The 15,434-nt window shown below is 37.1% G+C and overlaps 1 protein-coding gene across 2 annotated transcripts in view; it reads right to left on the bottom strand.

Moving 5' to 3' along the window:
* The window catches only part of LOC129749861 (serine/threonine-protein kinase BRSK2), a 52,427-nt gene extending 37,720 nt beyond the window's left edge, over window positions 1-14,707 (bottom strand). For both annotated transcript variants that reach the window (XR_008738196.1, XM_055744957.1), the window contains exons 1-4: window positions 13,829-14,707; window positions 13,640-13,734; window positions 13,296-13,381; window positions 12,368-12,508 (exon numbers count right to left, since the gene is read on the bottom strand). Coding sequence is in view for 1 of the 2 variants with exons in the window: in XM_055744957.1 (XP_055600932.1) it covers window positions 12,368-12,508; window positions 13,296-13,381; window positions 13,640-13,734; window positions 13,829-13,934 (428 nt within the window). In the remaining variant the exon portion in view is untranslated. The remainder of the gene's footprint in view (window positions 1-12,367; window positions 12,509-13,295; window positions 13,382-13,639; window positions 13,735-13,828) is intronic.
* Window positions 14,708-15,434: the final 727 nt, after the last annotated feature.

Genomic DNA, 15,434 nt, shown 5'->3' with positions numbered 1-15,434 from the left:
TCAGAAAAGGTGATAAACCCGAGTTAACTTTGAATAGAAGTTTTAGATAACATCAATCTAAGTATTGGCTATGGTACAGAGGTAGCATGTTCAGTTTCCACCAAAAAGGTCCAGGTTCAAATCTTCATGAAAATTGTTCAAGTATGTATAAAATTCATTAAGAGTAACAGGAATAGTAGGTATAATAAAAATGAAATGAATAGAATTTCAATGGGAGAGTGGGTAAAGTAAATACCTACAATACTTTTTGAAAAAAATCCTTTTTATTCAAAGTCTCATGCAATGGCTGAATAGCCTTCTACTCAGCTTTGATTATGGAACTTTAAAGTATCGATAAGAACTTAAATTTTAAGCTGAGTAGAAGGCTATACAGCCCTAAAACAGGGCTGAGTAAGCTTCTAAGAGACCGTACTATGGAACTTTTGGTTACTTGGGGAAACTCAAATTTGGTCTTGTAGCCGGTTATAAAACCTGAAATGTTGCTAGGTATGATAGGGAAGTTCTAAAACATGGAAATTAATTCTTTCGGTGCAAAGAACTCATATGACCTATTATGCTGTTCTAGATAGGATTGGGGAGGGTTTTAAATATCGGCGATCCTACATGGCAAGTAGGACTAGTGTGTACCATAAATTCCTATAAATTATACAACTTCACCGAATTCAGGTAACTCATTCTTCCTTCCTCTTCAAAATAACATTTGAATGTATACCATGATGGAGCTTTGGAGTATCTTCAACCAATTGGTCAAAGATTGTGACTTAAGCTTCTTAGAAATTGTGATGTAATGTCTTCTCCGGATGCTAGACAGTGGGTGGCCTTTAAATCTTCTCAGTAAACCTCTGCAAGCCGAGCCAATACGTGCTTCCGCTGGCGAAGCAATGATGACTCTAGAAAGGCGGTTTCGATTTCGGTGATCCAAGAAAATAAAAACGTTTCCCAATTTTCAAATCAATCACACTCCATCCTCTTAGTTCTCCAAAACAATTTGCCTCGAATCGATCGACATTTGCATTCTCAAAGCGCATCCTCCAAGAGAATAACGATTACTGAGTAACTTATCATTTGTCTTTAATTTATATGTCTTCTTTTCATATTGTGAGATTTTGCGTCATTTATTATATAATCAATAATTATTTTCTTCTTCATTTCAGATGTTTACTACGCCTTTACGCAATATTAGGTAAGTCTTTTTTTCTAAGTTTTGTTCATCATGCATCGTTCAAAGAAAATTCGTTCCCGATAGACTTCAATATAATCTTCAAACACTGACTTATACATTTTTCGGTTCTTTGATATGCATACATTTGTATCTCGAATAACATTCAGCATTCCTATAGCTGCATTATGGAGGTATTATATCACAGCTCTATCTATAGATACAACAATATAAATACGTACACAGAAGTGTACCTAATGATGAGAAAGAAGCATAAAAGTCCTACCGTGACCTTCCATGCTTGGATTGTATGAAAGATTAATGAGCATTAAACCAAACCTTGGCCACTGAGGCGAGATGATACGGTCAAAAGCTATGGACGAAGACTGATACCGAATGAAAAAGGAGCAAAACATAGCACAGGTGTTTGGAATGGTTTTGTCCGTTTTTGTTACTACTGATACTCAGATGTACCTACTTTGTTTATTGATCACAACAAAGGAAATTAACTCGAAATTATCCTATACAGTATAGAACCCTGAAGCGAAATGAAGCTATAAAATTTACTATTTCTGTACTCAAAATGAAAAAATTCTTCTCAGAAGAAAGCTTCTTCCAAATCGGAAGCATCTTCTCTCCGAATTGTTTCGGCACAAATTGATTGGGCGATTTTTTTTTTCACGAAACAAAACGGACGTCATCGTTGCTAGAACAAGTTCGTGCGAAAAAAAGGTGCTTCGAAAGCGCGTCATTTTGCGTTAGCACCTGGCCAAGACAGGGAAAATGGAAATCGCAACATGATGTTGGGTCGAGGGTGGTTGCGTTGATCATTGGCTTAGTTGGTAAGCTCGTTCCAATTCTTAAATTCGATTTTGAAGCCGGTAAATTTCATTGTGAAACATAATTTAATGTTTGTTGTTTAAGATTGGTGAAAAATTCTACATCATCAAACGGTCACATTTATGTAGATACCCTACCCAATCATATTTTTATCCTTCTAGATATTGGTTCGTTCTTCTAGAAGTGGCATAATGCCGGCTTAAGCTTTGCACATGACGTGTGGCCTTTCTCTCGTTGAAGCCTTAGAAAGGTCTTTTTTTAAGCTTTTTTCTCCACCAACAAATTCACGTGTTCGTGAATGATGCGAAACGTAGTGTTAAATATAGTCACATCTGTTGTGGAGCTTTATTTATCCAAAATATTGTAAACTCTACAATAGATACGTCTTGACGTAACCATTTATCAATGCTTCATTGCATAGTCAATGTTAAACTTCAATTATTTTCCACCCACCAACCCCAATCGCTCCACATCCATACATGTACCTACCTACTGTGTGTCTAATTGATGTTCAAACAAGGAAATATCAAACCAGAAAACCAAAACCAAATAGGCAATTTTATTCATTTCCTTTCGCTGCCACATGACTTTTGTTCAACTGCTTCCGCTCAAGATCGCAAAACTTGGTCTTCCCCCGAGGCGCAAGGGGTAGGAAACTTCTCTAGTCCCCCCCCCCCCCCCTTCTCATCTAATCGAAAGCTTCATAGTATAGCTAGTAGCTCTCTGTTGATCGTTGTGTAGGTATGTATGTATGTATACAGAGATGGAGCTATCATGCTGGTCGCTTATTGTACATATCCATCTATCTATGGCCATGTTGTGTTCTGAATAGTACGGGGATCATACCCAGTTAGAAAGCTCCAGCAGCAGCATTAGAAAGAAGGATAGGTCGTTTTGCCAAACAAATGTGCGCTTCCCACAACCACCTGCTTGCCCTGGCCTCGGAACCTTTTCGGTGGCATTCTGGCTGGGCCCTTGTTGTTCTCAAAAACCACCCAGTCCCCCATTCCACGCCACGGCAACGTTACATAATGAGCTCTCATCACGAATGGGACGTTGACGAGGACGTTTTCTCTCCAGTCTAGTACCGTGATAGGGTGTTTCATCATGTCTAAGAACAATTTTGATACAATCCTGCTCTTTCCGGATGACGTTAGAACAGCTGATTTGGTACTATCCCTAACATTTCGCTGAGTAAGTTGGCGAAAATGAAGAAGTAGGCGTTGGAGCGTTTCGAAATGCGATTCGGATGTATGATGAAGAATGCATATTTGTGTTTTGTCCACATCTGGGCGAACACCGGGTTTTAGACCGGAAAGTCATGCGTGCTTACGCCAGTTGGAAGACTGCCTCAGTATGGGATATGATCAAAAAAAGTGGGATCCCCTCTAAGCTCCGCCCATCCAATAAGCATGGTCAACCAAATCTGTTTTGGTCAGATTAAGCAGTCCAGATTGTACTGATTGTACTGAAGATGAATCCGCCAAATTGTCCTCAATCGACCCCTAATGAAATTTTTTGGGCCTTCAAAAAATCGTTTTTGAGAAAACATGTGAAGCATGCAGATTCTATCGAAAACATCGCAAAAATCTGGAAAAAAAAGTAGAAAAATCATCGCAAATCAGTCTGTATTAGTATTGGAGCTAATGAGAACTCCGATCGAGAATTCGATCACTGGTCTACAATTGGCTGGAATCTAATTTTGTAATTAATCACTGTAAAAAAAGACTGTTAAGATCATAAAAACGAAATAAAAATTTGATTATCTCTTAAATCGTGCTTAGACATAATGGAACACCCTATAAGTAGCTAGTGCTTGGCTGCAAAACTTTCCTTCACCTCCCGGATAAACAGCTTGCAAATGCTTGGTCGGGCGTTCACAGAATGTGTGGGAATGTCGGGAATTATTTGCAACTTTTAACCACCACCACTACTGACGAAGCCGATTCACGTGCCGACCCTTAAAAGCTAACTGCTTGTTTGTGCATAAGTTTCACAATTGCTGGGTAGTTTTCTTGCTGCTTCTTGCTATTGGGTGAAGATTACAACACTATCCAAAAATTATGTATTGTTGCAAGTTTCGTTCTGAATTTATCCTATGTGTTTCTCGAGGAAATTTACAAAATCAAGTAACAATGTCAACGCTTGGAGATTGTATAAATGAACAATCTGTGGAGTGAACAAACCTGTTATTCAATTTTGATAAACATAATTATTCTGTTAATCCATTACGAATAATTCTAATTTAAAAATTTCAAAAATTCCGTACAAAACGTGTTTTTGTTTGCTCAAATCGCTAACAATAGATATCTGTCATAACACTATTCTAATTAAAAAGTATAGAAAGCAATAACTCTTCTAAGCAATAACTCTTCTAAGCAATTACTTGATGCAGGACATGTAGGATTGTATGGTAAGAAGCTTCCTCAAAAATACCCCCGGATCGACGTGGAAAAAAGGAAAATTCCTTTCAAATCTTCAGAGCTCATAGATTACTCAAAAAATTATGGAAAAGAACGTTTTATAAAGATATTGCATTACATATCTTATTCTTCAAGCATAATAGATATCAGTCGAAGATTACAAGTTTCGGTTCTGCCGGCATAAGCCACTTTTTAAATAAATAAAAAAAGACGGCTATAAACCAAAATAATGAAACCTTAAAAATGATGTCCGTGATAAAGATGCTAAAAAATTTAGTAAAACCTTATCAATATTATGTAGAACTTAGGATTAACGTACAAAATCATCTCCATTAATGAGCCATGGGGCCATTCACATACCACGTGGACAACTTAGGGGGGGGGGGGGGGTATGGAAATGTCCACGCTAGTCTACGGAGAGGGGGGTAGGGGTTTGGGTCATGTCCACGTGGACATACTGAAATACATTTCAAAATATTTTCTAAAGGTAAATAAATATTAATGTTTAAATAAAAATCTTAAAATGCCAAAGCTTTCAGTTTAAGTTTAACCAATTAGTAGCTACTTGAAAGCAAATGATAAATATGATACTTTAGAAATTTAAAATTTTCATTTTTCTTTTCAATAAAAAAACGGCAAAAAGTGGTGTTTTCTAACTGTCAAATTATAGATGTTAAAAAAAACTATTTCAAATCTGTCCACGTAGACATCCGGGGAGGGGGTAGGGTTTGCCAAATGTCCACGCTTGTCCACGGAGGGGGAGGAGGGGGTCAAAAATCTAATTATTAGCGCCGTATTTTGTTTAACTTTTGTTGAACAGTAACAGTTTTTTGCCTTTTAGTGAGAATCGAAATTTCATGAGTGTGTACTGCTGTATAATTTAATATCGATATCCTGGTTAGAGACGCGAAAGGAATGAAATAAGTGCGACTCTTCATAAAGCTTATTTCTTCAGACTAAATTATTCAAATTATTTAAGAAGTCGCAGCAAGCCGTGCTTGAGAACGAACGTGTTTTTTTCTTCAACTTCGTGTTTTCTCGTTTATATTTCTTTGAATATGAATTTTGGTGAACTTTGAGAGTTTTGAGATTTCTGTTTAGATAGATACATATTTCAATACAAGTGATTGAAATGCATCCTAATTACTTGCTGTGAAATGAAATAGATGCTTTTCATTTCTAAATTTGGTGTTTTGTTGTGCTTGGCGAATCGTGCGAGAGGGGAATCAATCGCCAGTGATAGAAAAATGAATTCTATTTTTGGTCGTCGTGATTTTCATGTTTGAAATCAAATAAGTGAAGTTTCGGTTGGAGGGTTATTAATGATTTTATGATTGTGCCTCAATCGATGAATGTTTTGCCGTTAAAATTTCAGTTCGAATATTGCTCATGTAGATTTCTCCTGGTAGAAGAACGAAAAAAAAAACTGGAAGTCGAGCAACATTTTCTTTCGACTAGTCGCAGGTCTTTGCTTTTTTTTAGTTCTTGGCAGAGCCTACTCATTACGTTCTAAGGTAACCGAAACAATCAATTTGCGGTTGATATTAGGCGGTTAAAATTGAGTGAAATTAAATGCAACCAATTTTAAGATGACTGGAACCCGGAAAAAATGGGAGAAGCAGCGGACGCAAGTCTTCTGTTTTCCAGGATGCCTACATGTTTCGGTCATGGTGATGAGAAAAAGAAAATTAAATTATTCAAATACTTTACAATCTTAGATCTCTTTCTGATAAATTTATGACTGACCAGATAATCGTCGATACGTGTATAGCTCAAACTGCAAAGTCAGGATTTCATCATTAACGACAAAAATAAATAAAGTCATGAATATTGCGAAAAATTTGACAAATTTCACGCTAAAATAAATATTTTTTATCGATCATCTATCAATTGTATATAGAACGGCTTGATTCTCCAGGAAATTCTTACGTGTGTTCTACGGTCGTCACAGAGAAGAAGAAAGGCATTGGCTTAAAAATTCAATAAATCGTTCCATCAAATTCCCTTGATAAAATTTTCACATTCATCCAATTCATTTTTCCAGAAATACTGCGAAAACAGTATTTCCATTTTGTGCGGCTTGTGATATACCTCAGTTGGCACAGTAGTTGACTCCTAAGCCGATGTTCATGAGTTCGAGCCCAAAATTAAACGACGAATAACATGGTTTTTGTTTGTTTTACATGGTTGAAAAGCTTGATTTTAATGTAATATTTACATGTGGAAAAATTTGTTGAAAAAGTGGCGTTAAAGGCATGATGTTAGATTTAACTAAAACAGAGTGTAAACTTCGTTAAATCTTTGAAAGGGCAGCGCTGATGCTTTCGGAGGCTTTCTTTCTCTATATTTCGCCAATAATTTTGCCATTGTACCCTAACATTCCTTGCCTTCATTGAGTTGGTCGCCTTTGTTTTAATTCCGATTTCAGTAGGTATTCTTAAATGGTTCTAACCAATGAGACCTGATCAAATAGCCACTGAGAAATTCTTTTTCAAAGGTCCGAAGCTAACCAAATGAGCTTTAACTGGCGATATAACATTTTCGTCGTTAAAAGAAGGAAATGCAGCCGTAAACTATTATTTTTGAACCAGCATGTCTTATCAAAATAAATATTAAAGAAGCGATGCGATTAGAAATCTGCTGATATGTTTCGATAAAAACGCAATGTTTTAAGTGTTTTTTTTTTATCAAAACAACCGAAAGATTACTTACCACGGTATATCGTGGTTGAATTGAAGGGAATTTTTCGATTGCTTTGATTCAGTAGAATTATTCAATACATATTAGAGTGTTTTTCTTTCTATTTTTTTTTTTTTTTTTGATAACCTTTGAGTTATGCCACAATCCTGAAAATTTTGGATTCAAGTGCCTTATTTTTCCAAGTTTTTAGATAATATAGCCCAGATTTTCCTGACTCGGATACGTGCGGGAAATATTCTACCAACTTTGAAATTTGATTAGAGAAGAAAATCAATAGCACTATTTTCAGTAAACAATACATTTGAATGAAATGAGAAAATAAAATGTAATGAGAGAGCAAAATTCAAACATGTAAGTGCGTCACAAAACAGTATCAAGTTATTTTCAAGGAAAGGTTTAAAAATTTTAAACATTTTATGCGTTTGAAATTAAAGACATCCGTCTCTGTTTTTGCTACCTATAAATGTTTTATGAATAGTTTTTTTGCAAGAAAACCTGTGTTTCTTTTGTAAAAACATACACCGTCCTTGAAGGGCCCAAATAATAGGTAACGCAATTTTCGATTATTTTCGAACCCCCTCCCCCCTGCGTAACACATTCGTTTTACATTTGCTATCCAAAATCCGCAAAACGTAACAATTTGTTATACCCTCATCTGTCCCTCAATGCGTTACATAATATTTAAATGGTCCCTTAGCCGATTAAGACTTTACAGACTGAATAAACGTGAACAACTTAGGGGAGATCAAAGTAGTCAACGACAGGAATATGACGTGTCATTTTTCAAGCTGTTAATTTTTCTTCGGGTAATTTGAAAAGAGAGGAAAATTCATAAAAATAAAGTTAATGTATCGTTATTATGCCGATTTGTTAGGTCTTATTCTACAAATAAGTGATTCAGTGCAGTTAGTCGAAGGGACTGGTGATATGCCCAGCGAATCGATCAACGTATTTGAATCCAGAAGGATCGTCGAAGGAGAACCCCAGAATTAAATTCAGATAAGTGTTTCTTATTGTTTTCGTTTTATTTAATTTGTTTCACGTGTTTTCGAAAAATATCTTTTTGGCGTTTCTGTACAAAACTCCTAGATTTATGTAAATGTACTTTTTCAGAAATTTGACATGAATGGATTATTCTGAACATATAAAAAAAAAAGTTATTTTAAATTCATTGGTGTTGAAAATCAATTCAAACATCAAAGGTTCAATCCATAACGATTAAAAAAACGAAAAAACGGCTTTTAAATCAAATAACTTGTACCCATATCCTTGTAAAACAATTTCAATGTTACATTAGACTGAGTCGATTTGGGGTCATTTTCGAATTTCTCAAACCCTGGGGTCTCAAAAGCTTCGTTTTGGTCCAAAACTCATCCATGATTTTTTGCAGAATTTTTAAGTAATGTTTACATGAGTAAATTTGGACTTTTAGGTTTGTATGGGAAAATTGAATATTTTGTACTGAAAAATCAACATCATTTTTGTTTCTTCTGTGCAACCGAACCAGCTGGTGGTTTTTGTGCCAATTTATAAAATTCCTAATGGAAATTTTCCGCTGAACAACTTTGTCCAAGACCGTAAATTCGTATCTTATTAGACAAAAAAGTTATGAGCTGTTCAACAGGGGTATGTCTTTTGGCATTGATAAACAATAAGTTTAATTGACACCACTGCTTGTGCCCCGCGAAGTATTGCATGAAAAGTAGTCATGCAATACCTCGCAAGGCACATAACAGTGGTGTCTTTTGTCTAATAAGATACGAATTTACGGTCTTGGACAAAGTTGTTCAGCGGAAAATTTCCATTAGGAATTTTATAAATTGGCACAAAAACCACCAGCTGGTTCGGTTGCACAGAAGAAACAAAAATGATGTTAATTTTTCAGTACAAAATATTCAATTTTCCCATACAAACCTAAAAGTCCAAATTTACTCACGTAAACATTACTGAAAAATTCTGCAAAAAATCATGGATGAGTTTTGGACCAAAACGAAGCTTTTGAGACCCCAGGGTTTGAGAAATTCGAAAATGACCCCAAATCGACTCAGTCTAATGTTACATCCCTATTAAGTTTGAATATTTTCTTCCAGATTAGATTTAAGGTTTATCGTTCCTTTCTTTCTGAATAAACATGAAGGGCTAATGCCATAATATTATCGGTAAAATATAAAAGCCACAGTAAGGACTGATTTTGATGTCTAAATCCCAAAGGATACATCTGTTGCTTTGTAAACGGATTTCAAGAAAAACCACTTAGAGATTTAATGCTTTGTGAAGTTAAACACTGGAATCATTTAATTAAAAAGCAAAAAAAAATAATCAAGGCCTTTGGAAAATTCCAACTTTGCTATTTAATACTATTTAAATGAAGCTCGGAAAAAGAAAAAAATCTAAAATGTATTTAAAAGTATTGTTTCGTCAAAAAATCACTTTGTGATCTTTAAATATTAAAGCTCTAAAGATTTTTAAAATGTGAGGCAAAGTAATTCAAAGAGTTTTCAAAAAGGCAATAATCATAGAAAAACAATTTATAAACATTTGTTTCAAATATTATAATATAGTTCATTTTTATTTTAAGTTGCATTCCGTCTTCAACCATATAAGCACTTTTCCAACTCTTTGCTTCACCAGGGATCACCAGGGATAATTGATTTGGCTTCAAAATTTTACTCGATCCATTTTTACTTGACATTTTATCTTATGCCTCTAGTTATAGGAGTTTCCTTAGGAAATGTCTAGGAGCATAGGAGGTGTAGGAAAATCATGATCGCACCATTTAAAAATGGATCCTGATCTCTACCTTTAACAAACTAACACAACTCCTTCCTTGGATACTTGAATATGGATTCGCAGACGTATAGACGGTTTCCATAGTTGGTGATACTAGCTTATCTCTGGTTCTTATTATATAATTTTTGTGAGTATGCAGGAGCGAGAGGTTGCTAATTAAACTTAAAGAGTATCTTACTAACAATCCTCCCTTTTCCCCATACACTACTAGGACGTGGCCGGCGCCGTTATTAATCATATAAATCATATAAAAAAGGGAGAGCATCAGTTTTGTACAATGAGAATGGCTGCTAATCCCAAGCACCATTCTTTTGGACTTTGTGCAAAATTGATGGCCTTGATTAATCACGGAGTAGCAACCATTGGCGACGTGGAACTTGTTCTGCTTAGCCACGCCAGCGATCATGGAATTCGAAATGAATAGTTTGAAATCATATGAAAAAATGCGAAGTTTTCTAGAATCTATTTTAATCAAAAAAACCTGTTAATGAACCATCTCGAGTTTGCGAGTGGATATGAGTAGTCAATAAAACTAAGCCAAGCTCTATATCGGCGCTAAAACTTCGAAGGTTACACCACGAAATCTTTTGAAAAAGTAATTTTCAGATGGGTTCGTGAGGGCACTATTTTTTTCGTTCTTTTAATGTTTCTTTTCAAGAGCGAGCAAAGGCGCTATATCCAAGGTCAAAGACCAGGTATGATGTCATGTTAATTAGAGCAATTTTCAAAATTTTTCTTTTCTTTTTCAATTTTTTTTAGACCATAACGTTTTGGATTTCTGTGCAAAAAAAAATCATTTTCATCCACAGAACAACGAAATTCTTAAGAACCACTGTCTAGGAGCCCAATACATTAAGCACATGTGCTTCCAAAGTAAACATTTCATTATAACTATGGAAACGTATGGTATGGTTGTCTACATTTCTTCCTCCTTGTGTTCCAGTTGTCTTTGCGTCCAATACTGTACAGTGGGCCCGGCCGAGTAAAGATGAGTAATAAATGTACTTTTACTACTCAGCAAGATGCTGAAAAGATCTGGCTGTGTATGTAATACATACTATGTATCATAAGCTTAAGCATAAGCATAAGCATATTCATTTGGCAATGTTGTCGATTTAGTCAAATTTTATCATTTTTGTCAATTTATCCATTGTTTTCAATTTTTTATATTGTCAATTTAGTAAATTTCGTCAAATTTGTCAGTTTTTTCGATTTTGTCATTTTTGAGAAAATTGTTGTATTTTATTTGTATTGTATTTAGTCTATTTTGTACATTTTCACAAGCTTATTTGTCATTTTTAAAATCTGTCAATTTTTATAAAAATGTCTTTGAATTTCATAGACTGAGAATTACTCGTCGAGCTGATTCGATAGGTACCTATAAAGGTATGTCTAAGACCCATAAATCCCAAATCGACCGATAGCTATACCTTTCTGGAAGAAAGGCAAAGCATTTTCTTATTTCAATCCAGCGGCTAAGCTGCCGGCTTTTAGCAGCTGTGCGTGTGTATGTAAGGCAAACAGTAGAAAATCAAACACACAGTTTGTCGTTTTCAATTCCCATTCAATTACAATTATCCTGCGTCCTCCATCATGCTCAGGTAACACACTGGTGAAGATGTCGCCTTTGCAAGACGATTTAAACATGGTGTTGTGTTGTGAGTTCGATTCTCACATCCCTACGGCACTTCGTTTTTTTTTAATTTTCTTGTTTCTGGGATGCATTATCCGATAGGATGAAAGTTCCTTAAAATGTTTTTCTTGTTTCGCATGAATGTAGCGGAGCGTCATTTTGCACGGGAGCTCGAGTCTTTATACCAGTAGTGCTTATTCAATCATATCATCTTTGGCACAGTACACAGTGTACTTACACTTTTCAGTCCATTTTCGGCACGGAGTTTTGCTAAACCTAGGCATTGAATTTTCGCAACCTCTTTTATAGGTGTGGAAATCAGCTCCCCTGAATTGTGATGAGGATGTTACTCCATTGCATAGATGAGTAAAACACGGCACGTTGCCTTGAGAAGTTTTATAGTTTTTCTTAGTCCTACAGAGGTAAGTCTGCTTGGAAGGCAGGTATGTACGTGTAAAGTTAATAACCTTCAACCAAATAACTGACGGGTGCTAATCAAAGCTTAAGTATAGTAAGATTGCTACTTTTTCAAACCCTATCTTGATATTTCAAAGTCATCTGCAAAACTTGCAGCTCGGAAAATAATGGAGTGTTTTATACTCCTCCTTGGCCGAAAGCTTACGAAAGCTTGTCCAGTCCCGTTAGTGACTGGCTGGCCCGCTTATCTCGACATCTGGTAGGTACGGTGCGTGTCATCATTCGTCGTCGTTTCTTCGTCGTTCCCGAAAAATAAAACAACTAGGACTTGGAAAGGAAAAAAAACAGGGAAAGGGTACAAGGCCACACGAGATGGCGCACTCGGCAGCCGCAAGCGAAACTTACCATATTGAATGCGAATGACAGAAATCCAGCGCCGAGATGATTTGCCGGAAAAACTTGCGTGCCTCCTTGGGCGTTAGGCGGCCCTTTTTCACCAGATAATCGAACAGCTCCCCACCGGAAACGTGCTCCAGCACCAAGTATCTGCGTGCGATGAACAGAGGAAAGTTGTTGTGTTATTATTGGTACGTGGAGTTTCGTTTCATTTGTTGTTGTTTGTTTGTCTTCAAGCGGGCAGCCCAACTTTTTGTTTTTGATTTTTCACGTTTAGAGGATAAGCATGATGACGGTTCTCACAAGCACAACACAAAGCTCGGGCAATAGTTTCGGGGGGTTTTTTGGTGGCCCTTTGTTCCTTGAAATGCTCACGGTTTTCATCACGGGGTCACCAAATTTTCCCCACCGAAGCACACACAACATCCCCGGCTGTAAAGCAAGCGCTACATATTCACTTTATAAGCGGTTTTTCGAGGGAAGGGAAAGCGGGAAAACGGTTTCGGTGGAAGGTTACACTGACAGAGGGCACACTGCTGCTGCTACTTTTTTTCCTGCCTTTGCTGCATTATCGATTGACTTTCCAATGGTTTAATTTGTCGGTGTTTTCCGTGTTTTCGCTTTTGTGCGATGGCAGATTATCCATCGACATCGGGCTCTGGTTTGGCTGACTAGTGTGCCATGATTTTGATAGTGCATGCAGCAGTTGCCTTGCAAAATCAATTATCGTCAATGTTATTGTTATGCTGACGGCGACATTCATCGTCGCTATACAGGCATCAAAGGCCAACTAGGATCTATGTAACTAAAAGCACTCGCCTCATCATGCTTGTTTGTTTTTTTTTTTGGTTTTTGGTCTTTTGACAACAAAGTGATACAGGAAGCAAAGTTTTTGGGGAACACACGATTGGAACAGTTGATGAAAAAAAAAACTTACAAATATTTCCGATTTTCATAAACATCCGTCAGGCCAAGGACGTGTGGGTGGTCAATTAGTTTCATTATAGCTATTTCTCTTTCCACCTGGCCAGCGATAAGTTGTTGTTGAAGTTGGTGGTGTGTTATTCGAAGGTAAATTGTTGTTGTTGTTGTGTTGAAGGTGGTGGAATTGTTGATGTAGTTGTTGATGTTAATTCAAGAGAAGAAAGAGATTGGAATTTATGAAGAATGCAAAGACGGAGAGCGTGAATAAAGAAGCAGAAAGGATAATAAGTAAATTAATTAGAATGTGTTTGGGGGAACAACTGAAAAAAAAAATCGAGAAGGTATCACGATATTTACTTTCATAAGCACTGATTCACTGAGCTTTTCCCGATTGATAATTTTAATTGCCACCTTTTTAGCGGTGACACAATGAACTCCCAACTTGACGAGACCTGGAAAAAGGGAAAAACGGAGAATTGCACTTGATGGATGGATCCGATTCGAAGGGCGAGTAGGAGGAATTCTTCTGGCACATGGTCCTCTTACCAGTTTGACCTTTCCCCAGCGTTCGTTCCAGACGATAAGGTCCCACATATTGGTGGGCCTCATTGGATGAAGGTGTGTTGTTTTCTTTCTGCACTTCGCGGCTCATTTTTTCTTCAACAAGGATATGCTAATGGACGTTGTTTGTTGATGTTTAAACCCACAAATTCGGAATCCCTGTACAACCAAGATTTTCCGCTTCTGCAGCAGTAGGAAAAGTGTTTTGAAACCCCAGTAACTCTAGTAATATCACACAATTCGCTTCTGAAGCTCGATGTTTCGTGCTCGTATCACCGCCCCAGTACCGATTCGACGAAAATCCACCCCGGGGAACATTCAGTAGAGTGGAGAGAAAAATGCACTTATCAAACCATCACTTTTCATCACTTTCGAACTTTGCCACACTGTCGATGATGACAACACTTTCCACAGGAAAACCCTTCCATCATCGCCTCGATTCTCTATTCCGACTTTAAATCCCGACTTTTCCGGAATCCGCTGCCGTATTCAATCGCCTGAATTCTCCACCTTGTTTGAAAAATCAATATTCCTACGTGTATAAGCGAAAGGAGAAATTTCCGAATGTCGACGAGAGGCGAGACGAAATCGCATCCAATCTTCAAGGTGCCCACACTCGAAACCCAGCACAGAAAACCACTTTCTGGAGCCACCGATCAATAACGCTTCCCGAAAAACCCCAGGAAAAATCACTTTCTTCAGCCACAAAAGTAATTGCACTTCAAATCAAATTATCCGAAAATATCTTTCTTTTTCTTCTGCATACTCAGCAGCAGCAGCACACACGGGATTACGGCGCAGCAAAGTTACAATGGCGTTATCCACCAGCAGTGGAAATGACTAGTATTGACATATTCCACCGACGACGACGTCGACGTTCGCCAGAAGGATCGGACCAATTTCCAGCCCAATGTGAGAGCCCAACGGGAGAGAGTTAACCCACACAAACGCAAACCACCCCACAGGACGAGAGCAACGAGAGACCGTTTTTCCGTGTTTTCCGACCAACAACCCACCGTTCGCTCAGTGTTGATGTGGAAAAGTCCGCGCTCTCACTCTCTTACAAGAGGGGGACACTTGTCTTGTCATCTCACGCAAAAGGAAAATCTAATTTGGGTAGGTGTGCGTGTTTGGTGTGGGCTTTCACTTGGTAAATGAGCCACCCTAATTTTCTACAAATTTGCGCGAGAATGAGATCATTCTGTTGTTTGACATGTGTCATCGTGCGATAATATCTAAACAACACCAACAGGGGAGTACAGTTATTTTGCTAACTAGGTAGTAGGCATTGGCGTGTATCGTTATTTGATAACTTGAGTAAATTGATGAATCCTAAGAAAACGGATTAGAACTGTTTTTTCATGCTTGTAATTCTGTAAATGATTAAATACAAACATTTGAAAAATAATAATTTTATTTTAAAAGGAACAACAACAAAATACACAAAAATAACGGAAACGACTAAAACGACAAAAATGACAAAATAAACAAATTGACAAAGGTGATGAAAATGACAAACAAAATTGGATTGTTAAACTCCCTATGAGGGTTCAGGAAAAGCAAACGAGGTAGTCGAATTTACATTCAAAGT

The sequence above is a fragment of the Uranotaenia lowii genome, chromosome 2 (assembly GCF_029784155.1).
Source record: "Uranotaenia lowii strain MFRU-FL chromosome 2, ASM2978415v1, whole genome shotgun sequence".
NCBI classification, from domain to species: Eukaryota; Metazoa; Arthropoda; class Insecta; order Diptera; family Culicidae; genus Uranotaenia; species Uranotaenia lowii.
This window is presented reverse-complemented; position numbering and strand designations above follow the sequence as displayed.